Source organism: Takifugu rubripes, chromosome 19 (genome assembly GCF_901000725.2).
Source record: "Takifugu rubripes chromosome 19, fTakRub1.2, whole genome shotgun sequence".
NCBI classification, from domain to species: Eukaryota; Metazoa; Chordata; class Actinopteri; order Tetraodontiformes; family Tetraodontidae; genus Takifugu; species Takifugu rubripes.
In genome coordinates this window covers 19,231,702-19,259,201 of record NC_042303.1, presented here as the reverse complement: position 1 = coordinate 19,259,201, position 27,500 = coordinate 19,231,702, and the positions used below count along the sequence as shown (strand labels likewise).

The window sequence follows — 27,500 nt, the reverse complement described above, 5'->3', positions numbered from 1 at the left end:
TCCGATACTATACAATACACCTCAACTCTCTCTCTCTCTCACTCACACACACACACACACACGCGCACACACACACACACACACACACACACACGATTCGGTAGAACGTCCCACAGTTCTTTAGGGAACATTTAACTAGAAAGTTGCGCTGAAACTATGATTGACAGCGGTGTGGGCGGAGTCCCGGGGGCTGTCTCGTCACTTCCTGTTTCCAGAGAAGGAACCAAGGGATGGATGATCAGGCTGTGAGCTGCACCACCAAACCTGCCGTTTTCCTGAACATCGGAGGAGCAGAAGCGGCCGCTCGCTCTGGCGTCTGTGTCCTGGATGTCAGCCTTCCGGTTGGGAAAACTGTTAACGTGAGCTGTTCCACGGGAGTCCGCTAAACTCTACCTGCGCTTTCTCAGCAGTGTTGGTACAGTGCATGCTGGGTATTGTAGTCCTTTTTTTTGAGCTTTAAGGCGGCTGTTCTCAGGTCCTGAAACATTTTCCCCCTGGTGTGTTTCATTCTGAATAAGATCAACTGGTGCTTTAATATCTGTTACTGTTCACATTAAAGATATGTGTGTAGATCTATTTTGTCCTGCCCTCCTCCTCCTCGCCTATTTGAACTTGGCCTACCTAATAGGATCTCCGTGAACCTCCCTTGCTACATGTGCAGCACCCCTGGAATCCCAGAAACATTATTATATCATATATTTATGATATAAAATGACTTATTCTTTACTGCAGGTGCGTTGTAATGAGATATGTGACCGATAGAGGGAGCCAGGCAGCGTAGCTTCCAGCAGCTAGCAGCTAGCTGAGCTGAGGTGTGGAGATGAGTGCTGTGCATGACCAGGAGACCAGCAGATGTGTGTGTGCTGTGATGAATCATGAAAACACAACCACGTGGTAGCACATGGTTTGTCTTTCTGATGCTGGTCGGCCTCCTTTTGCCTCTGCATAAACCAGCAGGTTTGAGGTTCCGCATCGTTGCTTGTTATTGATTTTCTGTGACCTTCATCACAACAGAAAGACACCAGAGCTGAAGGTCGGCCATGTTGGGAGCAGGGTTGCCATGGAGACGCAGGATACTTTTCACAACGTGTTTGCTGCGTTTCAGATTGAAAAAATCACCTTTACGAACTTCTACACGGCCTCTGTGACGCTGCGCCTGTTGAGGAGGGGCCCCGGGCAGGAGGCCGCCGCCAGGTGGTGCACGGCCCTGAAGGAGCTGCGGCTGATGCACGACCCCCACACCGAGGGGGGCTCCCAGGACTCCTGCTGCATCCACAGGACACAGGTGACGGTGCTGCTTGTGTGGCCCCGCCCCCTCCAGGATGGGCTGTGATGTCAGCGTGACGCTGGTCTGGTTGCAGATGCAGGTGCCCCCGGATCACGTGTCGTCTGTGAGGCTGATCCTCCGACAGCCGTCCTGCGTCTGGCTGAACTTCACCCTGGAGGACATAAAGATTTACCCCCACAGCAGCGCTGGAAACCCGGTAATCTCTGCTTTGAAGAGGCAGCGTGGAGGGCGGGGCCTATACTGACATCCTTCCTGCTCTTCCTCGTCTCCAGGATCCAGACAAGGACCTCTCTGATTGGCTGTCCGACCTGACGGTGGTGGACCAACATCTTGACCTCCAGGTGATCTCACAATCTTTGGCGTTTTTCTCCCATTGATGCTCAATGCTGGTGGGTTCTTGGGGGCCATGTTTGGTTCCAGGATCTCCCAGACCCCCACGCGGTTTCCTCCAGCATCCAGCAGATGTGGGCCCTCACCGAGGTGATGCAGACCCAGCAGACCAACGCTTCCATTGGACGATTTGACGTGAGTCAGTTTTACTTCCTGTATCCACAACTCAAACCACCTAAAGGACAGGATGAAGGTTGGAACGCGCTGAATCCTTCCTGGCTCCACCCATTTATCAGCTAAATGCTAATGAGCTGTTCAGTCAGCCCGGGCTTGTCATTAACGTTCCCTCATGTTTGTCAGGTCGACGGCTGCTACCATCTGGACCTGCTGTCCCTCACGTAGCTTTGATGATGTCATCAGGTTGCTGCCTAAAACGTGACTTTCAAAGGAATCATCAGCTTTTCTGTTGTCAATAAAAACCTTAAAGAGTTTAAATCTGTTTCTGTTCATGACTCAACGACCGGAATGATGCGATTCCTCCGGAGAGACGATGTCGGGAGCTGAAAGTGTCAAACCTCAGGTGTCAACGGCGTCGCCCGTCCCGGGTCCCAGCCGCGTCTTCTGCAGAACTCTGGATGTTGTTCAGCTCAGATTCAGTATGTGAAGGGACAGAATTGACCACTAGATGGAGCTGCTGCTCCCGACCTGCCCTTTGACCTTCAGAACTCCTGGGTCACAGGTGGAACAGCTGATCACCTCAAATCAGAAGAGAAAAATTCTTCTGTCACCGTTTCTATGACAACATGCGTGATTCCTTAGAGACGCAGCGTCCAGGAGTTGTTGCTCATTCCCTAAACTGTTGGAGACGCGGATCAAGAGGACAATTAGCAAGACAACAGAATTCCCTCCGGAACCCGAAGCCACGTCTGTCTCCCAAACTTGGGAGCCTGTTCAGGCCGACGGCCAACGTGGGTGAAGCAACACGGCTAATATTAGCGTCAGTGTCCTGGTTCTGACGTCATCAGGAGCTTCGGGTCGGGCTGTCTCCTGTGTTTCCATGGCAACACATATACGGGCGATTGCATTGTGCTTTACATTCAACGTCAGAACCTATGAGCTGACTCCGCCCACCTGCACTAAAATACAACTGATTCATTTTCCTGAAAACTAAATGTTTTAAATGTTTAAATGTCTGTTACCCATGATGCACCTGTGTCAGCGCTGAGGTATTTGTGAATTTAAAATAAACCTCCTTTTATTAGATTTACACACAAAAACACACCTGTCCAACCGCAGCCCTCACCAAACAGGCCCCGCCCATTCACCTGCTAGCTCCACCCACAAAAACTTTCAAACCAGTTCGACAAAATCAGCATGATGTGTTTGTCGTCCTTAACGGACAGGTTGTCCACCTTGGTCCAGGTCGGTGGCCGAGTGTCCCCGGAACCTCTCGGCCCGTTCAAGGTGACCTCTGAAACCCTGAAAGGTTCTGAAACAGGCGTGCGCAGGAACACGGGACGGGCGTGCGCAGGAACACGCGACGGGCGTGCGCAGGAACACGGGACGGGCGTGCGCAGGAACACGGGACGGGCGTGCGCAGGAACACGGGACGGGCGTGCGCAGGAACACGGGACGGGCGTGCGCAGGAACACGGGACGGGCGTGTCCCAGTTACACGTTGGTGTGACGAACTGTGAAAGAGGAGTCGAATCTTTGGGATTAATAATTTAATGTGTTACACAGCAGCTGAAACAAAACGACGTTTACGGGACAAACGGAATCATGCAACACCCAACTGGTTTAACTGGGGGGTCGTTAACAGCTGCTTTTGTGTGGGGCCACAGCGCCCCCTGCTGGCCGCCACCGCTCAGGCCCACTGGAAACAACCATGTCTGAAAAAGTATTTAAATTCAATAAAACCTCAGGATCAAAGTGAAAATGTTGCTCAACACTTTAAGGCAACTTGGAGTATTTTTATCTGCAACCAGCTTGATTGTGTGTGTGTGTGTGTGAGCGTGAGTGTGTGTGTGTGAGCGTGTGTGTGTGTGTGTGTGTGAGCGTGAGCGTGAGTGTGTGTGTCAGCAGCTGCTGGGTTTGCTGTAGTCGTCCACCCCGATGATGGTGGCCTTGCAGAAGAAACAGTCCTTGTTGTTCATCAGGTGCTGGTTTATACAGGCTCTACACACACACACACACACACACACACACACACACACACACACACAGGGCCATAAGTGTTCATCAAGGATATCATGAAATATTAATAACTGTCTGCTAATGAGTGTGTGTGTCCCTGTTGTTGCTACATTGTGAGGACATTTTGTCTTCAACCTTCAGAGGTGTGTTCAGGAGTCCAGACTCAGTTTTAAGGTTAGAAGCGACTTATGGTTGGGGGGGTCAGCTCCAGGAACAGCCCGGTGGGGGCAGCCCCCTTCTACAGCGGTTGTTCTGACTCGTTTTTGATGAGCTTTGGCGTTGACCAGTCGCCATGGGAACGGAACCATCAGACGTTTCCGTATTTCGGACCCTCTCTGATGGTCCAGCAGCTGTTTCATGAGTCCACCTGACCCTGCATGAGGTGAGGGTTCATTACTGTAGAGCCAAACACGGCAGACGTCCTCACTCATGAGCCAGGTAGGAGCTAAAAAGAGTTCCAGGAACTTTGGTCAGAGGAACGACTAAAAAGCCCGATTCCGTTGAGTCCAAATGGAGATAAAAAGTTCAGAGGAACTTTTTGGTTTGGTGTGAAAGTTGCTAACAAAAGTCCTCACTAAGACAGAAGTGTGTGTGTGTGTGTGTGTGTGTGTGTGCGTGCTCACTTGCAGGACTTGTGAGAACACGGTCTGAAGATGGCGGAGATGGAATGAGCGTAGCAGATGGGGCAGAGATCTTCTTCACTCGTCGGCTGGAAACAAACACAGGAGAAGGATTCCTGGGGGACCGCTCGCTTCCTTCAGGCTAGCTAGCAGCATTACGGTAGCATCACGTTAGCATTGTTGCTGTGTTGCTTCGACGCGTGAAGCGGTTCCACCTCACCAACTGGACCAGCTGATGGTTGTTCTGGGGTGGACTGAGCTGAGGCCACACCCCCTTTCCCCCAGGTAGCCTGAGCTGAGGCCACACCCCCTTCCCCCCGGTGGACTGAGCTGAGGCCACACCCCCTTTCCCCCAGGTAGCCTGAGCTGAGGCCACACCCCCTTCCCCCCGGTGGACTGAGCTGAGGCCACACCCCCTTCCCCTGGTGGACTGAGCTGAGGCCACACCCCCTTCCCTGGTGGACTGCGCTGAGGCCACACCCCCTTTCCCCAGGTAGCCTGAGCTGAGGCCACACCCCCTTCCCCCCGGTGGACTGAGCTGAGGCCACACCCCCTTTCCCCCAGGTAGCCTGAGCTGAGGCCACACCCCTTCCCCCGGTGGACTGAGCTGAGGCCACACCCCCTTCCCTGGTGGACTGCGCTGAGGCCACACCCCCTTTCCCCAGGTAGCCTGAGCTGAGGCCACACCCCCTTCCCCCTGGTGGACTGCGCTGAGGCCACACCCCCTTCCCCGTGGACTGCGCTGAGGCCACACCCCCTTCCCCCAGGTGGACAGAGCTGAGGCCACACCCCCATCCCCCGCGGACTGAGCTGAGGCCACACCCCCTTCCCCCCTCAGGTAGACAGAGCTGAGGCCACACCCCCTCCCCCCCAGGTGGACAGAGCTGAGGCCACACCCCCTTCCCCCAGGTGGACTGAGCTGAGGCCACACCCCCTTCCCCCGTGGACAGAGCTGAGGCCACACCCCCTTCCCCCAGGTGGACAGAGCTGAGGCCACACCCCCTTTCCCCCAGGTAGCCTGAGCTGAGGCCACACCCCCTTCCCCCTGGTGGACTGAGCTGAGGCCACACACCCTTCCCTGGTGGACTGCGCTGAGGCCACACCCCCTTCCCCGTGGACAGCGCTGAGGCCACACCCCCTTCCCCCAGGTGGACAGAGCTGAGGCCACACCCCCATCCCCCAGGTGGACTGAGCTGAGGCCACACCCCCTTCCCCCGCGGACTGAGCTGAGGCCACACCCCTTCCCCCCAGGTGGACAGAGCTGAGGCCACACCCCCTTCCCCCTCAGGTAGACAGAGCTGAGGCCACACTCCTTCCCCCCAGGTGGACAGAGCTGAGGCCACACCCCTTCCCCCCAGGTGGACAGAGCTGAGGCCACACCCCCTTCCCCCCTCAGGTAGACAGAGCTGAGGCCACACCCCCTTCCCCCCAGGTGGACTGAGTGAGGACTTCCTGATCAAGAGCAGCTGCTTCCCAAAGCATGATGGGTAGTTTAGTTCAAGAAAGATGTTTGTATCCGAGACATGTGACACGTGTTTCCATCTGTGACTAATGTGGACAAAAACACAGGTCACCTGACCTCCCCAATGGTCATGTGACACTTACAGCTGTGCTGGCTGCTGCCTGCTTGGATTCTTCTGTCAGGAACGCCAACATCAGCTCCACCTTCTTCTTCTCTTCTTCACTGATGTAGTCTGTGTCTGTGGGCAGAAGACACACACACACACACACACACACACACACACACACACACACACACACACACACAGCAGGAGGGGAAACAGCAGTGTTTCCTGTAAAGCCGTCCTTTACTATGATATTGCCACATGAAAACAGTAGCCCAAACACTAACCCACTAACCCAGAACCACTAACCCTAACCCACTAACTATTACCCACTAACCCTAACCCACTAACCCTTACCCACCAATCCTAACTGACTAACTCTAACCCCCTAACCCTAACCCACTAACCCTTACCCAGTAACCCTAACCCACTAACCCTTATCCACTAACCCTAACCCAGTAACCCTAACCCACTAACCCTTACCCAGTAACTATTACCCAGTAACCCTAACCCAGTAACCCTAACCCACTAACCTCAACCCACTAACTATTACCCACTAACCCTTACCCAGTAACTATTACCCACTAACCCTAACCCACTAACCCTTACCCACTAACCCTTACCCACTAACCCTAACCCAGTAACCCTTATCCACTAACCCTAACCCAGTAACCCTAACCTACTAACCCTAACCCACTAACCCTAACCCAGTAACCCTTATCCACTAACCCTAACCCAGTAACCCTAACCCACTAACCCTAACCCAGTAACCCTAACCCACTAACCCTTACCCACTAACCCTAACCCACTAACCCTAACCCAGTAACCCTTATCCACTAACCCTAACCCAGTAACCCTAACCCACTAACCCTTACCCAGTAACTATTACCCAGTAACCCTAACCCACTAACTATTACCCACTAACCCTAACCCACTAACCCTAACCCACTAACTATTACCCACTAACCCTTACCCAGTAACTATTACCCACTAACCCTAACCCACTAACCCTTACCCACTAACCCTTACCCAGTAACCCTAACCCACTAACTATTACCCACTAACTATTACCCACTAACCCTAACCCACTAACCCTGACCCACTAACCCTTACCCACTAACCCTAACCCACTAACCCTAACCCACTAACCCTTACCCAGTAACTATTACCCACTAACCCTAACCCACTAACCCTAACCCACTAACTATTACCCACTAACCCTGACCCACTAACCCTAACCCACTAACCCTGACCCACTAACCCTAACCCACTAACCCTGACCCACTAACCCTGACCCACTAACCCTAACCCACTAACCCTGACCCACTAACCCTAAAACCCTGACAGCAGGTCCTGCTGTCTCTGGGCCAGGGTCAATGTGTAAACATGAAATAACGTCCAGAGCAATTCGAGCTTCAGTCTGAGCTCATTTGAGCCAAAAACCACAGCACCATTTTCTTACTTCTGGTTTAGGTCTTGAATGTGTCCTGCTGGACAACCTGCCGCTGCGAGCTCCGCGCTAGCAACCTGCTAGCATCCTGCTAGCAGCAGCAGCTAAGCCAGCCTGTCAAACACCTCCAAGCCGCCCCCACTGACAGTCAAAGTTCTACTCACATGCATGCAGAGAGAAGTGCTTGCACTCAGGAGGGCTCCCAGGAACTGGTGGGACAGGTGAGGATCCAGGTGAAGTCAGGGCCCCAACAGCTGGACGGGCGAGCGCAGGAGCAGCCGCAGCATAGCTGGAGGAGTCTCCAGCCTCTCCTAACAGGTACTGAATGGAGTGGAGCTGAAAACAGGGGTCGGCCAGGAGGACAGAGGCAGCTCGAGACACCCTGAGGAGGACAAGGAGCAGATAGAGCAGCTGGACCACTAAACCTGTTGGCAGTGGTCAGAGAAACAGGAGGACGTTTTAATGACTGGTTACTGTTGGTGCTGATGAAACCTCAATTAGTTTAACAAAGAAACCAAAAATCAGAGGAAAAAGTGACAGTTGACTAAATGATGAAAGACTGAAGTCAGTCCAAAGATTCTTTATCGTGGCTTCATCAGAAGGACCGAGTGGGACCCAGCAGAGACCTGCTGGGCTCCACACCCAGGAAGTCAGAGCAGGGCCACAGGAAGTCAGAGCAGGGCCACAGGAAGTCAGAGCAGGGCCACAGGAAGTCAGAGCAGGGCCACAGGAAGTCAGAGCTGGGCCACAGGAAGTCAGAGCAGGGCCACAGGAAGTCAGAGCTGGGCCACAGGAAGTCAGAGCAGGGCCACAGGAAGTCAGAGCTGGGCCACAGGAGGAAGCAGCCGGACAAGAGGTGGGGGGACAGAAACCAGCTCTCAGCTGGATCCCAAAGGTCAACCTGTCCTTCACTGAGGGAAGGGGGGGGTGGGGGGGGGGGGAGGAGAGGGGAGAGGAGGAGAGGAGAGGAGAGGAGAGGAGAGGAGAGGAGAGGGAGAGGAGAGGAGGAGGAGAGGAGAGGAGAGGAGAGGAGGGGAGAGGAGAGGAGAGGAGAGGAGAGAGGAGAGAGGGAGAGTTCTGACGTGGAAGCATCTACAACAACGTGCACGTCTGCTGTCTGTCATGTGACCATTGGTGTAGAGAGAGAGAGAGAGAGAGAGAGAGAGAGGGAGGAGCAGCAGCTGGGGAGGAGGACTGCTGCAGTCTGCTGATCACACAAACAAGTTTGGTGGGAAGTGAAGGAGGAGAAGGAGACGGAGCAGCATGATTCAGCTGGAGTGAACAGCTCGTTAGAGACGGAGGGAGGCTCGTTAGAGCGGTGAAAGGGGAGGAGCCACAGAAGGCCACCACTCACGTGAGGAGTCTCTCTTCAAAGCGACTTGGACCTCCTACCAACCCGGACCTCCTACCAACCCAGACCTCCTACCAACCCAGACCTACCAACCCAGACCTCTTACCAACCCAGACCTCTTACCAACCCAGACCTCTTACCAACCCAGACCTCCTACCAACCCAGACCTCCTACCAACCCAGACCTCCTACCAACCCAGACCTCTTACCAACCCAGACCTCCTACCAACCCAGACCTCTTACCAACCCAGACCTCCTACCAACCCAGACCTCCTACCAACCCAGACCTCTTACCAACCCAGACCTCCTACCAACCCAGACCTCCTACCAACCCAGACCTCCTACCAACCCAGACCTCCTACCAACCCAGACCTCTTACCAACCCAGACCTCCTACCAACCCAGACCTCCTACCAACCCAGACCTCTTACCAACCCAGACCTCCTACCAACCCAGACCTCCTACCAACCCAGACCTCCTACCAACCCAGACCTCCTACCAACCCAGACCTCTTACCAACCCAGACCTCCCACCAACCCAGCGTCATCAGCAGCGTTCAGTTGCTCCTCATGGAGCAAAGATGAAGACTGACGGATGTGAGAAGTTCAGTGCTGGCTGACACGAGCTGAGGACATCATGTGGGGTTCTGGGAACAAGGTTCTGCTGGCCTGTTGGATCCAAGCTTTGCTGCTGCTTCGCCTCCCGCTGAGCTGCGTCTGTCAAGAGGTGGGTGGGTGCTTCTGGACTGCAGACATTCTCAGCTGCAATGGCCTGGGTCTGGACCTGCTCCCTGTGGGGATGCCGGTTTCTGGTGTGACTCTGGACTTGAGCCACAACCGTCTCACCCAGCTGAAGAGGGGCAGCTTTCAAGGACTTTCCCGCCTCAAGGCCTTAAATTTAGCACATAATCAGCTTTGTGTCATCCAGCCCGGAGCGTTCCAGAATGTCTCAGGGACCAGACTGGTGCACCTGGACCTGTCATCTAATCAGCTGCAGGTGTTGGAGCGCCATTACTTCTCCGACCTCCCCGGGCTAGAAGAACTGCTACTGTTCAACAACCGGATTGTCCACGTGGAGAGCAGAGCGCTGGCTGTCCTGGCCCGGCTCCGTAAGCTCTACCTCAGCCACAACCACATCACAGACTTCCCCTTCTTCTCTCTGCAGCAGAACCAGCCTCACCTGTCCCTCCTGGACCTCTCTTCTAACCGCCTGCCCAAACTGCCCCTGCAGGACCTGGCCGACCTCCCCCTGTCCATCCAAAAAGGCCTCTACCTTCACAACAACTCGCTGCTGTGCGACTGCTCCATGTTCCAGCTCTTCCGAGCGTGGAAGCAGATGGGTTTTGCCTCGATGACGGACTTCCAGCGGGACCACGTCTGTCTGGTTTATGGGATGCAGAGGGGCGCGGTGCGATTCTTCCAGCATGAGCGCTACTTTGAGAAGTGTGATGTGAGCGTTGTGACGGCACCGACCCAGCAGGACAGCAGCGTGTCTGTGAAGGTGGGCCAGGCGCTGCTGCTGCACTGTGCAACCGCTCTCACTGGGCACAACCTCACCGTGGCCTGGGTCTCGCCTGGCCAGGAGTACGTGGTCCCGCCGGGGAACGCCGGCTCCTTGAATGTGTACGCAAACGGCAGCCTAGAGATCGTGGCAGCACGGGCCGAGGACTCTGGGACCTACTGGTGCATGGCTCTAGACCAGCACCAGCAGCGCAATGAGACACGAGAGGTCAACGTGACAGTGGTGGTGCACCGTCACGGCCGGCATCAGGAGCACTTCAACACCGGCTTCACCACCCTGCTGGGGTGCATCGTGAGCCTGGTGCTGGTGCTCATGTACCTGTACCTGACACCCTGCCACTGCCCCACCTGTCCCACCACCGCCGGCCTCACCGGACCCACCGGGAGTCAGGACCGAACTCTGGGATGTATCCAGACCTCCATTCTTAGCCCCACCCCTCCAAACACCACCGGAGGTCCAGGTCACAAGGTCAGTACCAACAAACATGTGGTCTTTCTGGAACCAATCAAAGAGCAGCAGAATGGCAGCCTGACGGCGGGACCAGTAGGGCCAGGTGTGCACCCTAACCCCTAACCCCAGGCTGGACAGACCAGCACCTTCACCCCCTTAGTGTCACCTTAGCAACAACCACCACTCCCCTCACTTCCTGTTTGTCCATTCACCGCACCGCCTCCACCTGCACCAGAACCGGCCAAACCCAAATTAACCTGGGTCACAAGTTCACTGCTCACGATGGGGGACCGTGCACCAGTGCTGGGATGGGGGACCGTGCACCAGTGCTGGGATGGGGGACCGTGCACCAGAGCTACAATGGGGGACCGTGCACCAGGGCTACGATGGGGGACCGTGCACCAGAGCTACGATGGGGGACCGTGCACCAGGGCTACGATGGGGGACCGTGCACCAGAGTTACGATGGGGGACCGTGCACCAGAGCTACGATGGGGGACCGTGCACCAGAGTTACGATGGGGGACCGTGCACCAGAGCTACGATGGGGGACCGTGCACCAGGGCTACGATGGGGGACCGTGCACCAGTGCTGGGATGGGGGACCGTGCACCAGGGCTACGATGGGGGACCGTGCACCAGGGCTACGATGGGGGACCGTGCACCCGTGCTGGGATGGGGGACCGTGCACCCGTGCTGGGATGGGGGACCGTGCACCAGAGTTACGATGGGGGACCGTGCACCAGAGTTACGATGGGGGACCGTGCACCCGTGCTGGGATGGGGGACCGTGCACCAGAGCTGGGATGGGGGACCGTGCACCAGTGCTGGGATGGGGGACCGTGCACAGACGCTCCACAACTCCGCCCATTTAAAAACACACCAAAAATAGCAACGCTGCCAAAGTCACGTCGCTCCCTTGAAGCACGACTCCGCCTTTGATCAGCAGCTCGTCGCCTTCAGCTGCAGCATGAGTGAAGCTTCACAACGTTAGCATCAACGTTAGCATCAACGTTAGCATCAGTAGCAGTGAGCACTGCCTCCCGTCACACCAGGGTGGATCTTCACTGCTCCTCCTCCTCCTCACGTGTTCTCTGACAGTTAATAAACCTGAATGTTCACTCTTTAGTGCACTGCCTGTTATTACACTGGTGTGTGTGTGTGTGTGTGTGTGTGTGCGCGTGTGAGCGCGCAACAGGATGCATGTTTGATCTAATCACAGCTGTATAACCCTAACCCTAACCCTAACCCTAACTTTAACCCTAACCCTAACCCTAACTTTAACCCTAACCCTAACCCTAACCTTAACCCTAACCCTAACCTTAACCCTAACCTTAACCCTAACCTTAACCCTAACCCTAACCCTAACGCTAACTTTAACCCTAACCCTAACCCTAACCTTAACCCTAACCCTAACCTTAACCCTAACCCTAACCTTAACCCTAACCTTAACCCTAACTTTAACCCTAACCCTAACCTTAACCCTAACTTTAACCCTAACCCTAACCCTAACCCTAACTTTAACCCTAACCCTAACCCTAACCCTAACCTTAACCCTAACCTTAACCCTAACCTTAACCCTAACCTTAACCCTAACCTTAACCCTTAACCATATCATACCAAGGATCAACTGTCTTTCTGTGGAGCTTCTAAAGGATCATTGAGGATCATAAAATGTGATCAAGGTCCCTCTTGGGTTCCGAACCAGAAGTCTGATCAATGAAGTCCTTGTCTCACATCTGTCCTCGTCCAGACATGAAGGGGTCAAAACTTCTCTGCTTCCCTCTACAGAAGATGGAGGCAGCAGCACAGACCAGCTCCCTCCCTCCACCATCGTCCAGCACCAGCCTGAGTGGCTCTAATGGGGGACGGGTGGAGGTCTGAGTGGCTCTAATGGGGGACGGGTGGAGGTCTGAGTGGCTCTAATGGGGGACGGGTGGAGGTCTGAGTGGCTCTAATGGGGGACGGGTGGAGGTCTGAGTGGCTCTAATGGGGGACGGGTGGAGGTCTGTCTGTCTACGCCCGCCCGTCTGTCTGTCTGTCTGTGCCCGCCCTTCTGTCTGTCTGTCCACACCCGCCCGTCTGTCTACGCCCGTCTGTCTGTCTGTCTACGCCCGTCTGTCTGTCTGTCTACGCCTGTCTGTCTGTCTACGCCCGCCCGTCTGTCCACGCCCGTCTGTCTGTCTGTCTACGCCCGCCCTTGAGTGCAGGTGAGTGCTGATGTAAACAGGTCAGTGCTGATGTAAACAGGTCAGTGCTGCAGGGTTAGCTCCTCACAGCTGATGCTACATTAGCTCGTGGGTTTGCAGGGTGGAGGCAGCTCTGTTGTCCTGATGAATGTTTGATTCCTTTTTAGATTAGGTTAGTGGTCACAGAGCCCATTAGCAGGAGCCAAGACTTCCTGTTGGAGCCCATCACCCGTCTGCCCACAATGCATCCTGTTTCCATCTGACCGGCTCTGCCGGGAAGACTCCAGATACACAGGAGCGTCACGCCGCGGGAGCGTCACGCCGCGGGAGCGTCACAGGAGCGTCACGCCGCGGGAGCATCACAGGAGCGTCACGCCGCGGGAGCGTCACGCCGCGGGAGCGTCACAGGAACGTCACGCCGCGGGAGCGTCACGCCGCGGGAGCGTCACAGGAGCGTCACGCCGCGGGAGCGTCACAGGAGCGTCACGCCGCGGGAGCGTCACAGGAGCGTCACGCCGCGGGAGCATCACAGGAGCGTCACGCCGCTACGCCGCGCTAACAACAGCCTTCTGACCAACGTCAGCCCATTCCGACAGGAGTGTTCCGACAGGTGTGTTCCGACAGGAGTGTTTCGACAGGTGTGTTTCGACAGGAGTGTTTCGACAGGTGTGTTCCGACAGGTCGCTGTGTCGTCTGAGAGCTAAGATATCGAAGCTAACGGCGACTGTGTGGAACACCGGCCGTCTCACCCCTGTCTGTGTCCATCCACCAGGATCCGGACCAGGATGCCCGTCACTGCCACCAGGATGGGATAGTGGTCGACACTCTCCAGACCTGTAACCAACACACACCTTCACACACGGACCATCTCCAGCCAAACATTTCCCAGAATGCCTCAGTCAGGTGGTCGTGGTGAATCTCTTTACTGAGAAAGACTGGAAAAGTTTAATTAATCCGAAAATTTTCAAAAATAAGGCAGAAAGAATCCAACAACCTACATGCAAGTACAGGAATGAATGCTAATGACGCTAACGTGTGTGTTACCTGGTAGCCTCAGGTTGACCACTCGATCAAACAGGTTCTTCTCCGCTGTAACTCGGTTTAACACCTGGTTAAGAAGCTGCAGGAACCACAGGTTAGAGGTGAGGAACAGGCAGTCGACCTGGCTGGACAGGCTGGACAGGCTGCACAGGCTGGACAGGCTGCACAGGCTGCACAGGCTGCACAGGCTGGACAGGCTGGACAGGCTGGACAGGCTGCACAGGCTGGACAGGCTGGACAGGCTGCACAGGCTGCACAGGCTGGACAGGCTGGACAGGCTGGACAGGCTGCACAGGCTGGACAGGCTGCACAGGCTGGACAGGCTGCACAGGCTGGACAGGCTGCACAGGCTGCACAGGCTGGACAGGCTGCACAGGCTGCACAGGCTGCACAGGCTGGACAGGCTGGACAGGCTGGACAGGCTGCACAGGCTGGACAGGCTGGACAGGCTGCACAGGCTGCACAGGCTGGACAGGCTGGACAGGCTGCACAGGCTGGACAGGCTGCACAGGCTGCACAGGCTGGACAGGCTGCACAGGCTGGACAGGCTGCACAGGCTGGACAGGCTGCACAGGCTGCACAGGCTGCACAGGCTGCACAGGCTGGACAGGCTGGACAGGCTGGACAGGCTGCACAGGCTGCACAGGCTGGACAGGCTGGACAGGCTGCACAGGCTGCACAGGCTGCACAGGCTGGACAGGCTGGACAGGCTGCACAGGCTGGACAGGCTGCACAGGCTGGACAGGCTGCACAGGCTGGACAGGCTGCACAGGCTGCACAGGCTGCACAGGCTGGACAGGCTGGACAGGCTGCACAGGCTGCACAGGCTGCACAGGCTGGACAGGCTGGACAGGCTGCACAGGCTGGACAGGCTGCACAGGCTGCACAGGCTGCACAGGCTGCACAGGCTGCACAGGCTGCACAGGCTGGACTGACCTGAGCGAGGCGCCGCAGCAGCAGCTCAGCAGATGGACGGGACCAGTCCAGGAAGATCTCTGGGACCAGCGTCACCGTCATTTCCAGCACTCGCAGCAGACTGACGGACAGGTCGAAGCAGGTGGCACACACCTGATAAACATCACACACACCTGATAAACATCACACACACCTGATAAACATCACACACACCTGATAAACATCACACACACCTGATAAACATCACACACACACACACCTTCAGCTGACGGGTGTCCACAAAGTTCCTCTCTGGACGTTCTGCTGCCTGCTGAATCTGAGGAGAAACAGGAAGTCACATTCAGTTTGGATAAAATATCTCAGCAATAGCGCCCCCTGGAGGCTCAGGACAGCTGTGACGAACTAACGGAAGCAAAGAGGAAAAACGCCGGCAAATCAAAGAGAAACGACTGGAATTCAAAAGTTTCTTTCCTTTATCCTTTTAAAGAGATTTACCAGGAGGACATGGACAGAACCGCCCAGCACGTGTGTCTGCTTTGGAGTCCTGGGGGGGACAAGCTGGGTCTGACTGACCGTTTGATAACGTGATGCACCTGTGTACGGCAGAGGCAGCGCAACACCCCAGAATACTCTTCTGATTAAGACAGTTCGGAATCAACGTGTGCAGGTGGATGGAAGAAGCGCGGTCTGCAGCCAGACCCGGCGCTAAGGCAGCGGCGGAACGCTCCGTCGGTGCTCGCCGTCACAGCCCCCCCGACTCCAGGAAGGAGCGGAGACGGCGCCACCTTGTGGCTGGAGATGATCTGTTTAGTTTTCAGCTTTGTTTTAAGCCGCTTTGACCAACCAAAACACTGAAAAGTGCCTGAAATTATGGCAAAAGTAATGAGAGTAATTGAGCCGTCAGCTGTGACCCCCAGGGGGCTGAAGGTGACGTGACCGTGCCGCTCACCTCCTGGATCATGCCGATGAACTCGGAGAAGGCCCAGTTGAGCTGGTTGAGGACACTGTTGAGGAAGGACGCCGCCATGTCTCGGTCCACGCTCAGCAGCTCCGCCATGTGCTTCTGCAGCAGCAGCGACGGACACGGCTCTGCACCAGAACAAGAGCACACAGCGTCACCTGCGGAGCAGCGTCACCTGCGGAGCAGCATCGCGAGAAGGAGCAGCAGGTGGAACCAAGACTGGAGGGGCAGGAGGAGGTGCAGGACCTTCAGCAGGTCAGAGGAGCAAAGGGAGGAGAAGGAGCAACATCACAGGGCTCCTGCACGTCCTCAGACCAGCCGGGGGCTCTGCTCTCCACACGACAGGTGTGACACAAACGTCTCAAACATCAAAGGTTCCTCTGGTGGTTCTCCAGATTTACGAGAGGTTCATTGGTGAAGTGTTGAAGGAAACAACAACGATGGGAGAAAACTTACTCTGAAAACTAGCAATGGACAGATCCTCTGAAAGACATGCAAGTGAGAATCACACAGGTGAGAATCACACAGGTGAGTCACGTCATGCAGGAGGGAGATGAAGGGAGGCACAACTTCAACATTTGTGGGCTCCTGACCCTTGAGCTGATGTTGGGATTAAACAAAACCCAGTCTGCTTTACTGGGTTTTAACTGGTCAAACTGGTTCCACACGGGCGGCTGGTTAGTTTAGCGTAGCACGCTAACCCCTAACCTAACCCTCTAACTCTGACCCTAACCCTATAACCCTAACCTAACCCTGACCCTATAACCCTAACCTAACCTAACCCTGACCCTAACCTAACCCTGACCCCAACCCTAACTGTGACCCTAACCTAACCCTGACCCTAACCTAACCCTGACCCTGACCCTAACCTAACCCAACCCCAACCTAACCTGACCCTAACCTAACCCTGACCCTAACCTAACCCTAACCTAACCCTATAACCCTAACCCTCTCACCCTCTAACCCCAACCCTAACTCTGACCCTAACCTAACCCCAACCCTAACCTAACCCTGACCCTAACCCTGACCCTAACCTAACCCTATAACCCTAACCTAACCTAACCCTGACCCTAACCTAACCCTGACCCCAACCCTAACTGTGACCCTAACCTAACTCTAACCCTAACCTAACCCCAACCCTAACCTAACCCTGACCCTAACCTAACCCAACCCCAACCTAACCTGACCCTAACCTAACCCTGACCCTAACCTAACCCTATAACCCTAACCCTCTCACCCTCTAACCCCAACCCTAACTCTGACCCTAACCTAACCCCAACCCTAACCTAACCCTGACCCTGACCCTAACCTGACCCTAACCTAACCCTAACCCTGATCCTAACCTAACCCTGACGCTAACCTAACCCTGACCTAACCCTGACCCTAACCTAACCCTAACCTAACCCTGACCCTAACCTAACCCTGACCCTAACCTGACCCTAACCTGATCCTAACCCTGACCCTAACCTAACCCTGACCCTAACCTGACCCTAACCTAACCCTGACCCTAACCTAACCCTAACCCTGATCCTAACCCTAACCTAACCCTAACCCTAACCCTGATCCTAACCTAACCCTGACCCTAACCCTAACCTAACCCTAACCTAACCCTGACCGTGAACAACCTGAACCTGCAGAGACACAGGTTCCTGACAGCAGCACCTACTCTGCAGGCTGGGCAGGTTGGCGTCCTCAGGTTTGGTCTTCAGCAGGTGAGGGAGGCGGGTGTACCTGTACCCAAAACCACAACCCTGCAAGACAGCAACAACCACAGAATATGACTACTGCAGTACACCGGGGCCCCCCGGAACCAGGGTCCCCCTGGAGCCAGGGGCCCTCCAGAGCCAGGGGCCCTCCAGAGCCAGGGGCCCTCCGGAACCAGGGTCCCCCTGGAGCCAGGGGCCCTCCGGAACCAGGGTCCCCCTGGAGCCAGGGGCCCTCCAGAGCCAGGGGCCCTCCGGAACCAGGGGCCCTCCAGAGCCAGGGGCCCTCCAGAGCCAGGGGCCCTCCAGAGCCAGGGGCCCTCCAGAGCCTGATCAACCTTCCATGTTTACTGTGTCAACATTCACTATTGGTCAATCAGAAATGTTGGGGGTTCTGCATTGACACGCTCACCCGCCACAATCGGACCAGGATCCAGTTGGTCTGGGCCCAGGGCCTCTGTTCGTATGGTGCCAGCAGGTTCTTCATCATGGCCACCCGTCTGGAAGGGTCAGGGGCCAAACATGAGGCTTCTGGTCATGAATCAAAGTGCTCAACAACCCGTCACTCACTGCTCCTGCGGGATGCGCTCCACTGCCCTGAGGGATTGTGGGTAACACACGTAGCTGGCCAGAGCCTGCATCAGGGAGTCTTTGATGTCTGAAGGGAGAGCAGAGCATTCTGGGACACCAGATCGAATGGGTCTGACCATGATCAGTGGCTCACCTGTCCCAACGATCCGAGGGTCTGCAAAGTGTTTGGTCAGGATGGAGGCCAGCCGGGTCAGCGTCTCCTCGTAGCCTGGAGAAACAGGCGCACAGGCAGCTGGTAAACAGGTGACTCTCACACAGGTGACCTGGATCAAGGTGCGGGGGGGGGACTGACTGTGGAGTCGGGGAGGAGAGGGAGGGGGAGGAGAGAGAGGGGGAGGAGAGGGGAGAGGAGGGAGGAGAGGGGGCGTGGCCTTTGGGGCCCAGAGGTGTTCCTGTGTGGAGCTTTGATGTTCTCCCCTCTAATGTGTGAATGTGAGTGCAGCTTGTTGTTTGGTGCCCTGAGCTGGAAACATCTGGTGGGTTAGGATGGACAGAGGTGGACTGGGATGGCCCCAGGGTGGACTGGGGTGGCCTGGGATGGACTGGGGTGGACTGGGGTGGCCTGGGATGGCCCCGGGGTGGACTGGGGTGGCCCCGGGGTGGACTGGGATGGCCTGGGATGGCCCCGGGGTGGCCTGGGATGGCCTGGGATGGCCCCGGGTGGCCTGGGATGGCCCCGGGGTGGCCTGGGATGGCCTGGGATGGCCCCGGGTGGACTGGGGTGGCCTGGGATGGCCTGGGATGGCCCCGGGGTGGACTGGGGTGGCCCCGGGGTGGACTGGGGTGGCCCCGGGGTGGACTGGGGTGGCCTCGGATGGCCCCGGGGTGGACGCAGAAGCTTCGGTACCTGGGAGCTCGTCCATGCTGTTGACAGGACTGAAGTAGTTCTTCAAGGCGCTGTAGGCGTTCATGGCCACATTCAGGTAGAACTCCGGAACAAAAGCAAACAGCGAGCCGGTGTTGTCAGCATGTTCAACGGTCCGGATACAGACGCACAGCAGCCAGTACACATCCAGCATCTTGTCCTGGAACACAGGAGGAGGTGAGACAGGCAGAGGAGGTGAGACAGGCAGAGGGGGTGAGACAGGCAGAGGGGGTGAGACAGGTAGTGGGGTGAGACAGGTAGTGGGAGTGAGACAGACAGAGGGGTGAGACAGGCAGTGGGTGTGAGACAGAGGGGTGAGACAGGTAGTGGGAGTGAGACAGAGGGTGAGACAGGCAGTGGGTGTGAGACAGACAGAGGGGTGAGACAGGTAGTGGGGTGAGACAGGTAGTGGGAGTGAGACAGGCAGAGGGGTGAGACAGGCAGTGGGTGTGAGACAGGCAGTGGGTGTGAGACAGACAGAGGGGTGAGACAGGCAGAGGGGTGAGACAGGTAGTGGGAGTGAGACAGACAGAGGGGTGAGACAGGCAGTGGGTGTGAGACAGAGGGGTGAGACAGGTAGAGGGAGTGAGACAGACAGAGGGGTGAGACAGGTAGTGGGAGTGAGACAGGTAGTGGGGTGAGACAGGTAGTGGGAGTGAGACAGGCAGTGGGTGTGAGACAGGCAGAGGGGTGAGACAGGCAGAGGGGTGAGACAGGTAGTGGGAGTGAGACAGGCAGTGGGTGTGAGACAGGCAGTGGGTGTGAGACAGGCAGAGGGGTGAGACAGGTAGTAGGGTGAGACAGACAGAGGGGTGAGACAGGCAGTGGGTGTGAGACAGGCAGTGGGAGTGAGACAGGTAGTGGGAGTGAGACAGGTAGTGGGAGTGAGACAGGCAGTGGGTGTGAGACAGACAGAGGGGTGAGACAGGTAGTGGGAGTGAGACAGGTAGTGGGAGTGAGACAGGCAGTGGGTGTGAGACAGACAGAGGGGTGAGACAGGTAGTGGGAGTGAGACAGGCAGTGGGTGTGAGACAGGCAGAGGGGGTGAGACAGGTAGTGGGGTGAGACAGACAGAGGGGTGAGACAGGCAGTGGGTGTGAGAAAGGCAGTGGGAGTGAGACAGGCAGAGGGGTGAGACAGGTAGTGGGAGTGAGACAGGTAGTGGGAGTGAGACAGGCAGAGGGGTGAGACAGGCAGAGGGGTGAGACAGACAGAGGGGTGAGACAGGTAGTGGGAGTGAGACAGGCAGAGGGGTGAGACTGGTCCCGGAGCAGCAGGAGCCGCTCACCTTGGAGTAGATGGTGGCGTTGATCCAGGCCAGCCTCCTGCTCAGGTGGTTGAGCTTCTCTGAAAACACCTTCTGGCTCTTCTGGAGCTCCTCTGAGATGTCGGATCTCTGGGGGCCAGAAGACAAAGGTGTGAGCAGCACTGAGGACCTGAGGCCCTCAGGACCTGACTGAAGGGAACGAGAGGTGAACTACCGGACCAGAGGACAGAGGTGAACTACCGGACCAGAGGACAGAGGTGAACTACCGGACCAGAGGACAGAGGTGAACTACCGGACCAGAGGACAGAGGTGAACTACCGGACCAGAGGACAGAGGTGAACTACCGGACCAGAGGACAGAGGTGGACAACGGGGACAAGTTTTGAACAAGAGCGTCCAACACACAGGAGACACAGGTGTGAGGAGCCGGACAGGTGAGAAGCAGCACGTGTGGACTCACCCTGGAGGGGCAGCGTGCCATCTTGTCCTCGGTGTCTTTGAGGGCGACGGCGTATTCGTGGACATCGTCTGAGACCACCACCATCTGGAAGAGGCCACACAGCTCCAGCTCTGCATCACCATCTGAAGGTCTCAGTGTCTCCTCACCTTTCCCAGCTGCTGGTGAACGCTCAGATTGTACATCATCACGATGCCGTCAAGGATCTCCAGCAGGGACTTGTCTGCTATTGCCTTATGGGGCTCCTCCAGCGGTCGCCCCAGCAACAGGCCGTCGTTACCGTGGTTCCCCTCAACTACAGACAGAGACAAGCTGGTGTCAAGAAGGTCAACATTTAGTAGATCTTCCTGATGATTGGAGACATGAACAGAATGAAGGAAAACCCTCCGGTACTGTCCAGACCGGCTCCAGAGTCTCGGCACAAACCCAGACTGGGCCCAGCACGGGCACTTGGAGCCAGAACCAGAGGCATTATAGGGTGTCAGGTCAGCTCTAAGAGTAGAGGACCCTACTCCAGGACCCTACTCCAGGACGCTACTCCAGGACGCTACTCCAGGACCCGACTCCAGGACCCGACTCCAGCACCCTACTCCAGGACCCTACTCCAGCACCCTACTCCAGGACCCTACTCCAGGACCCTACTCCAGCACCCTACTCCAGCACCCTACTCCAGGACCCTACTCCAGCACCCTACTCCAGCACCCTACTCCAGGACGCTACTCCAGCACCCTGCTCCAGCACCCTGCTCCAGCACCCTGCTCTAGGACCCTACTCCAGGACCCTGCTCCAGGACCCTACTCCAGGACCCTACTCCAGGACCCTACTCCAGGACCCTGCTGCACTGCTTCCCACCCTTAGGACACGTGCCCCCAAAGCAATTTGACCAAGCTTCCTAGTTGTGGGTCCGTTTGTTTGGATGGGTTCAAAAGGCCACATGATGGATGGTAGCACACTGTGTCCCAGCTGGTGCACCATGGGAAATGTAGGCGCTTCTCCCACTCACTGTCGTCCTCCGTTCTTTGTTCCACCGCCAGCGTCCGGACCTTCACCTTCTCCAGCTGGGTGAGAGGTCGTCTGGGTGTCATCAGACTGACAGCGGCTGTACTCAGAAAACGGTTGGTCCGACCCAGCGTGGGGGAACTCAACCAGCTGGGTCGAGCCAGAGCTCCGCCCACCGCAGCTGCACCAAATGGCCTCTAGAGTCAGAAGTAGAACATTGAAGAAGAAAACACACATTAACTGTTTTATCTTCCACCCAAACGCTGCTCGGCGGCGTGGACAGACTCCACCTGTGTGGCTCCACTCTCCTCGTCCTCATCCAGGTCGTCCATGGACGCCGTCTGGATCTCTGCAGGGTCGATGATGATGTTGGCCTTACTGGCCAGGTCATCTGGTGAAGACAAGCATCAAAGCTCAGCGTGCTGCTAGCATTACTGTGCTGCTAGCATTACTGTGCTGCTAGCATTACTGTGCTGCTAGCATTACTGTGCTGCTAGCATTAGCGTGGAGGCAGCTCCGGAGGAACGCGACCATCTCACCACCTCAGCAGACTTCCACTGAAATCAGCGGTTAAGAACGTTCCACAATCCCAAAATAACCCTAACCCAACTAACCCTAACATAACCCAACTAACCCTAACATAACCCAACCAACCCTAACCCAACTAACCCTAACATAACCCAACTAACCCTAACATAACCCAACCAACCCTAACCCAACTAACCCTAACATAACCCAACCAACCCTAACCCAACTAACCCTAACATAACCCAACTAACCCTAACCCAACTAACCCTAACATAACCCAACCAACCCTAACCCAACTAACCCTCTAACCTTAACCCAACTAACCCTAACCCTCTAACTAACCCTAACCCTCTAACTAACCCTAACACTAACCCGGCATCAGCAAAGAGAAGCTTCTGTCCCCCTCTTGTGGTCTTTGAGTGAAGTGTTGGCACCTTTTCATTGTTTTACTTTAGCAAAGACAAACATCAGCTGGAACCTTCGTCCATCAGAGAAGAGCCGTCAGTGACACACCTGACCGATGCACCCAGGTGTGCTGGTGTTGGACATTTACAACACACACACACTCACACACACACACACACACCTGACCGATGCACCCAGGTGTGCTGGTGTTGGACATTTAGAGGAAGACAGGCTCATCTCTACGCTCTGGTCACACAGGTGTGCCACAGCGCCCTGCTGAGCATCCCATGCACACTCACTCACACACACACACTCTGGTGTGTCTCAGCAATGACGAACGACCTTTGGGCCCAGCATCACGGGGCCTGTTGCCCTGCTGCCTGTTGCCCTGCTGCCCTGTTGCCCTGCTGCCCTGCTGCCTGTTGCCCTGCTGCCTGTTGCCCTGCTGCCTGTTGCCCTGCTGCCTGTTGCCCTGCTGCCCTGTTGCCCTGCTGCCTGTTGCCCTGCTGCCTGTTGCCCTGTTGCCCTGCTGGGTGATGGCAGCAGGACTGTTGCGCTCCGTCACCTTTGAGTGTTTTCTTGAGGTGGGACAGGAGCCCCCCCCAGCCTCTGCAGGTCGAAGTAGTCCACCTTCCCGTTGTAGAAGAGCTGGGGAGGGACGAAGGCCTCTGAAGGAGAGAGACAGGATCAACAAAGAGCAGGCTGGGATGGCAGCAAAGGCCTTAAACTGGGAGAACTGGATTGGCTGAGCTGTCAGAGGTCTGGTCACCATGTCTGGTCACCATGTCTGGTCACCATGGTAACCCTGCTGTACCTTCAGTGCCGATGCTGCCTGGGTTCCTCCTGCAGCCGTCGTCCCAGCACCATCGGACCGCTGCCATGAGGCGATGCAGAAAACAGACCATGTACTCTGGGGGACACAGAGCTGTGGGGTGCTGCGGGCGCACACACACACACACACGCACACACACGCACACACACGCACACACACGCACACACGCACACGCACGCACGCGCACGCACGCACGCACACACGCACGCACACACACGCGCACGCACACACGCACGCACACGCACGCACACACACGCGCACACACACACGCACGCACACACACACGCACGCACACGCACACACGCACGCACACACACACACACACACGCACGCACACACACACACACGTTACTGTCATAACTCCTTTGAAGGACAGATGAAGGTCACGCCAACCACGGGACCCCTCCTCACCCCTCTGTTGCTGGCATTTTCCTGCAGAAACTTCCTGAACTTATTGAGGAAGATGTAGCGAGAAGCTTGGCCCTGAAACACAAATTCACCACAGAATCAAGCAGAACATTTGGAAAGAACGACAATAAATATGCTTCCATGTTGAAGCTCCATAAAAAGCTGACTCGTCTCCTCTCACACTTGAACCCTTTGTTAAGACTCCAGTTAAACTTACTGTGGAATTGTCTTTGTTATTGAGCAGCAGCTTCAGGATTTGAACCTGCAACTCTTCCACCACTGACAGACAACACATCAGAAGGTCAGAAACATGGCAACATCTGCTGCTGAGGACGGAGCGTCAAAGTCTGACCTTCGATCCTCTTCTTCAGCCTCGTACAGCCCCTCTCGTACGCTCGCCGCCTCAGCCGCTCGTCCGTGCTCTCGTCCGGCGGCTCGTCTTTCCCCTGTGGATCATCAAAGAAAGAAAGGGAGGCGCAGCTTCAGGCTCTGAGGGTCAACACGCCGGCGCTCACACACATTAGCAACACTTACTTCCTTGTCGAAGTGCGTGGGCCACCAGGTGGTCAGGATGAGCTCCTCTAGCCCCGCCTCCTTCACTCTGAGAGGAGTCTTGATATAGAAGAACACCACGGAGCGCATGACGTCAAATGTGAGAAGGTTCAGGATTCCATCAGAGTGTTGGTCAGATATCAGTCAATCAGTCAGATATCAGTCAATCAGTCAGTCAGCCCCCCATCAGCAGGAGGGTCCCCCTACATGAGCCTGGTCCTGCTCAAGGTTTCTTCCTGTTAAAGGGGAGTTTTTCCTTGCCACTGTTGCTTGTCTGGGCTCAGGCCCTGGGATTCTGGAAAGCGCCTTGAAACAATTTTGATTGTATAAGACGCTATATAAATAAAGATTGATTGATTGATTGATATCCAGCAGAAAAGAGCAGCGAGCAGAAGGATATAAGACGTTGTTGAGCAGGTACTTCCTGGACCTCTCGTGATGCAGGATGGCCGTGGTCAGACGAAGGAAGTGGATCTGAAACAACATTTACTCCTCAATTAAACATCGGCACAAATGCTAAGGGTTCCAGCTTGGATAGCATTTCAGGGATAGTTCCATGGGTTTGGGACTCGCTGAACCACCGCGGGAGGTTTTTCTCAGAGCAGACACCAAACCCCCCAAACCCAGAGGTCGGAACATTTAGCAGTTAGCTGGTTAGCTCTTTAGGACAACGGACCACAACAAGTTCTGCAGTCCTACTTCAAAGCATCAAAGTTCAGGTCAGATGTTTGCGGCCTGAAAACGGTACGTGTTAACGTCCCCTAACCGGACCTATAGGAGACGGGACTTCAGCATTATTCTGGGCCAACAGAACCTGTGGGAGCTGATGAGAGACGGCACCTGGAAACCCAAGTCTGGGATGATGGGGAGAACCGGTACGCTCTGAGGAGGGCCATCATCAGCTGCTTCAGACACTCGTTCACCTCGTAATCCTGGAAACACACACACGTGCATAAACACACACACACGTGCATAAACACACACACACACACACACACACACACACTAACCTCCATCAGCAGCCAGAACAGGTCCAGCAGATGCTGGATTAGAGGGTGTTCATCGACTGACCCTCCTCCCTCAAGGATCCCCAGCAGGAAGTTCATCAGAACATCCTCCACCAGGTAAACTTTACACTGCACAGATGAACAAACGTGAAGCAGCAGCCAGTCAGTCAGTCAGCCAGTCAGTCAGTCAGTCAGTCAGTCAGTCAGTCACCCAGTCAATGAGTCAGTCAGTCAGTCAGTCAGTCACCCAGTCAATGAGTCAGTCAGTCAGTCAGTCAATCACCCAGTCAATGAGTCAGTCAGTCAGTCAGTCAATCACCCAGTCAGTCAATCACCCAGTCAGTCAATCACCCAGTCAATCAGTCAGTCAATCACCCAGTCAATCAGTCAGTCAGTCAGTCAATCACCCAGTCAGTCAATCACCCAGTCAATCAGTCAGTCAGTCAGTCAATCACCCAGTCACCCAGTCAGTCAATCACCCAGTCAGTCAGTCAGTCAATCACCCAGTCAGTCAATCAGTCAATCACCCAGTCAGTCAATCAGTCAGTCACCCAGTCAGTCAGTCAGTCAATCACCCAGTCACCCAGTCAGTCAATCACCCAGTCAATCAGTCAGTCACCCAGTCAGTCAGTCAGTCAGTCACCCAGTCAGTCAGTCAGTCAGTCACCCAGTCAGTCAGTCAGTCAATCACCCAGTCACCCAGTCAGTCAATCACCCAGTCAATCAGTCAGTCACCCAGTCAGTCAGTCAGTCAGTCACCCAGTCAGTCAGTCAGTCAATCACCCAGTCACCCAGTCAGTCAATCACCCAGTCAGTCAGTCAGTCAATCACCCAGTCACCCAGTCAGTCAATCACCCAGTCAATCAGTCAGTCACCCAGTCAGTCAGTCAGTCAATCACCCAGTCAGTCAATCAGTCAGTCACCCAGTCAGTCAGTCAATCACCCAGTCAGTCAGTCAGTCACCCAGTCAGTCAGTCAGTCAATCACCCAGTCACCCAGTCAGTCAATCACCCAGTCAGTCAGTCAATCACCCAGTCACCCAGTCAGTCAATCACCCAGTCAATCAGTCAGTCACCCAGTCAGTCAGTCAGTCAATCACCCAGTCAGTCAATCAGTCAGTCACCCAGTCAGTCAGTCAGTCAATCACCCAGTCAGTCAATCACCCAGTCAGTCAGTCAGTCACCCAGTCAATGAGTCAGTCAGTCAGTCAGTCAATCACCCAGTCAATGAGTCAGTCAGTCAGTCAGTCAATCACCCAGTCAATGAGTCAGTCAGTCAGTCAGTCAATCACCCAGTCAATCAGTCAGTCAATCACCCAGTCAATCAGTCAGTCAGTCAGTCAATCACCCAGTCAGTCAATCACCCAGTCAGTCAATCACCCAGTCAATCAGTCAGTCAATCACCCAGTCAATCAGTCAGTCAGTCAGTCAATCACCCAGTCAGTCAATCACCCAGTCAGTCAATCACCCAGTCAATCAGTCAGTCAGTCAGTCAATCACCCAGTCACCCAGTCAGTCAATCACCCAGTCAGTCAGTCAGTCAGCCAGTCAGTCAATCAGTCAATCACCCAGTCAGTCAATCAGTCAGTCACCCAGTCAGTCAGTCAGTCAATCACCCAGTCACCCAGTCAGTCAATCACCCAGTCAATCAGTCAGTCACCCAGTCAGTCAGTCAGTCAGTCACCCAGTCAGTCAGTCAGTCAATCACCCAGTCACCCAGTCAGTCAATCACCCAGTCAGTCAGTCACCCAGTCACCCAGTCAGTCAATCACCCAGTCAATCAGTCAGTCACCCAGTCAGTCAGTCAGTCAATCACCCAGTCAGTCAATCAGTCAGTCACCCAGTCAGTCAGTCAGTCAATCACCCAGTCAGTCAATCACCCAGTCAGTCAGTCAGTCACCCAGTCAGTCAGTCAGTCAATCACCCAGTCAGTCAGTCAGTCAATCACCCAGTCAGTCAGTCAGTCAATCACCCAGTCACCCAGTCAGTCAATCACCCAGTCAATCAGTCAGTCACCC

The 27,500-nt window shown here is 55.5% G+C and overlaps 2 protein-coding genes across 3 annotated transcripts in view; one reads left to right on the top strand and one right to left on the bottom strand.

The window, feature by feature from the left end:
* The window catches only part of nicn1 (nicolin 1), a 2,878-nt gene extending 765 nt beyond the window's left edge, over window positions 1–2,113 (top strand). The window contains exons 2-7 of one of the 2 annotated variants that reach the window (XM_029827128.1): window positions 168–359; window positions 1,106–1,285; window positions 1,362–1,484; window positions 1,561–1,629; window positions 1,709–1,813; window positions 1,979–2,113. In XM_029827128.1, coding sequence (XP_029682988.1) covers window positions 231–359; window positions 1,106–1,285; window positions 1,362–1,484; window positions 1,561–1,629; window positions 1,709–1,813; window positions 1,979–2,020 — 648 coding nt within the window. In that variant the 5' untranslated portion in view covers window positions 168–230 and the 3' untranslated portion in view covers window positions 2,021–2,113. Of the gene's footprint in view, window positions 360–1,105; window positions 1,286–1,361; window positions 1,485–1,560; window positions 1,630–1,708; window positions 1,814–1,978 lie in introns of both variants that reach the window. The other variant, XM_029827129.1, reaches the window with a different exon arrangement.
* A 1,214-nt stretch (window positions 2,114–3,327) lies between these two features.
* Window positions 3,328–27,500, bottom strand: part of rnf123 (ring finger protein 123) — a 34,179-nt gene continuing 10,006 nt past the window's right edge. Inside the window, 30 exon segments of the mRNA XM_029827123.1 lie at window positions 3,328–3,795; window positions 4,437–4,522; window positions 6,039–6,133; window positions 7,613–7,830; window positions 13,703–13,787; window positions 13,998–14,073; window positions 14,931–15,062; window positions 15,169–15,225; window positions 15,859–15,998; window positions 17,537–17,621; window positions 17,986–18,073; window positions 18,144–18,231; window positions 18,298–18,372; window positions 19,012–19,189; window positions 20,318–20,425; window positions 20,756–20,839; window positions 20,902–21,047; window positions 21,756–21,948; window positions 22,042–22,142; window positions 23,250–23,286; window positions 23,288–23,352; window positions 23,499–23,619; window positions 23,928–23,999; window positions 24,142–24,203; window positions 24,277–24,370; window positions 24,459–24,576; window positions 24,877–24,950; window positions 25,317–25,345; window positions 25,348–25,408; window positions 25,487–25,612. Of these exon segments, the coding sequence (XP_029682983.1) occupies window positions 3,696–3,795; window positions 4,437–4,522; window positions 6,039–6,133; window positions 7,613–7,830; window positions 13,703–13,787; window positions 13,998–14,073; window positions 14,931–15,062; window positions 15,169–15,225; window positions 15,859–15,998; window positions 17,537–17,621; window positions 17,986–18,073; window positions 18,144–18,231; window positions 18,298–18,372; window positions 19,012–19,189; window positions 20,318–20,425; window positions 20,756–20,839; window positions 20,902–21,047; window positions 21,756–21,948; window positions 22,042–22,142; window positions 23,250–23,286; window positions 23,288–23,352; window positions 23,499–23,619; window positions 23,928–23,999; window positions 24,142–24,203; window positions 24,277–24,370; window positions 24,459–24,576; window positions 24,877–24,950; window positions 25,317–25,345; window positions 25,348–25,408; window positions 25,487–25,612 (2,994 nt within the window). The 3' untranslated portion in view covers window positions 3,328–3,695.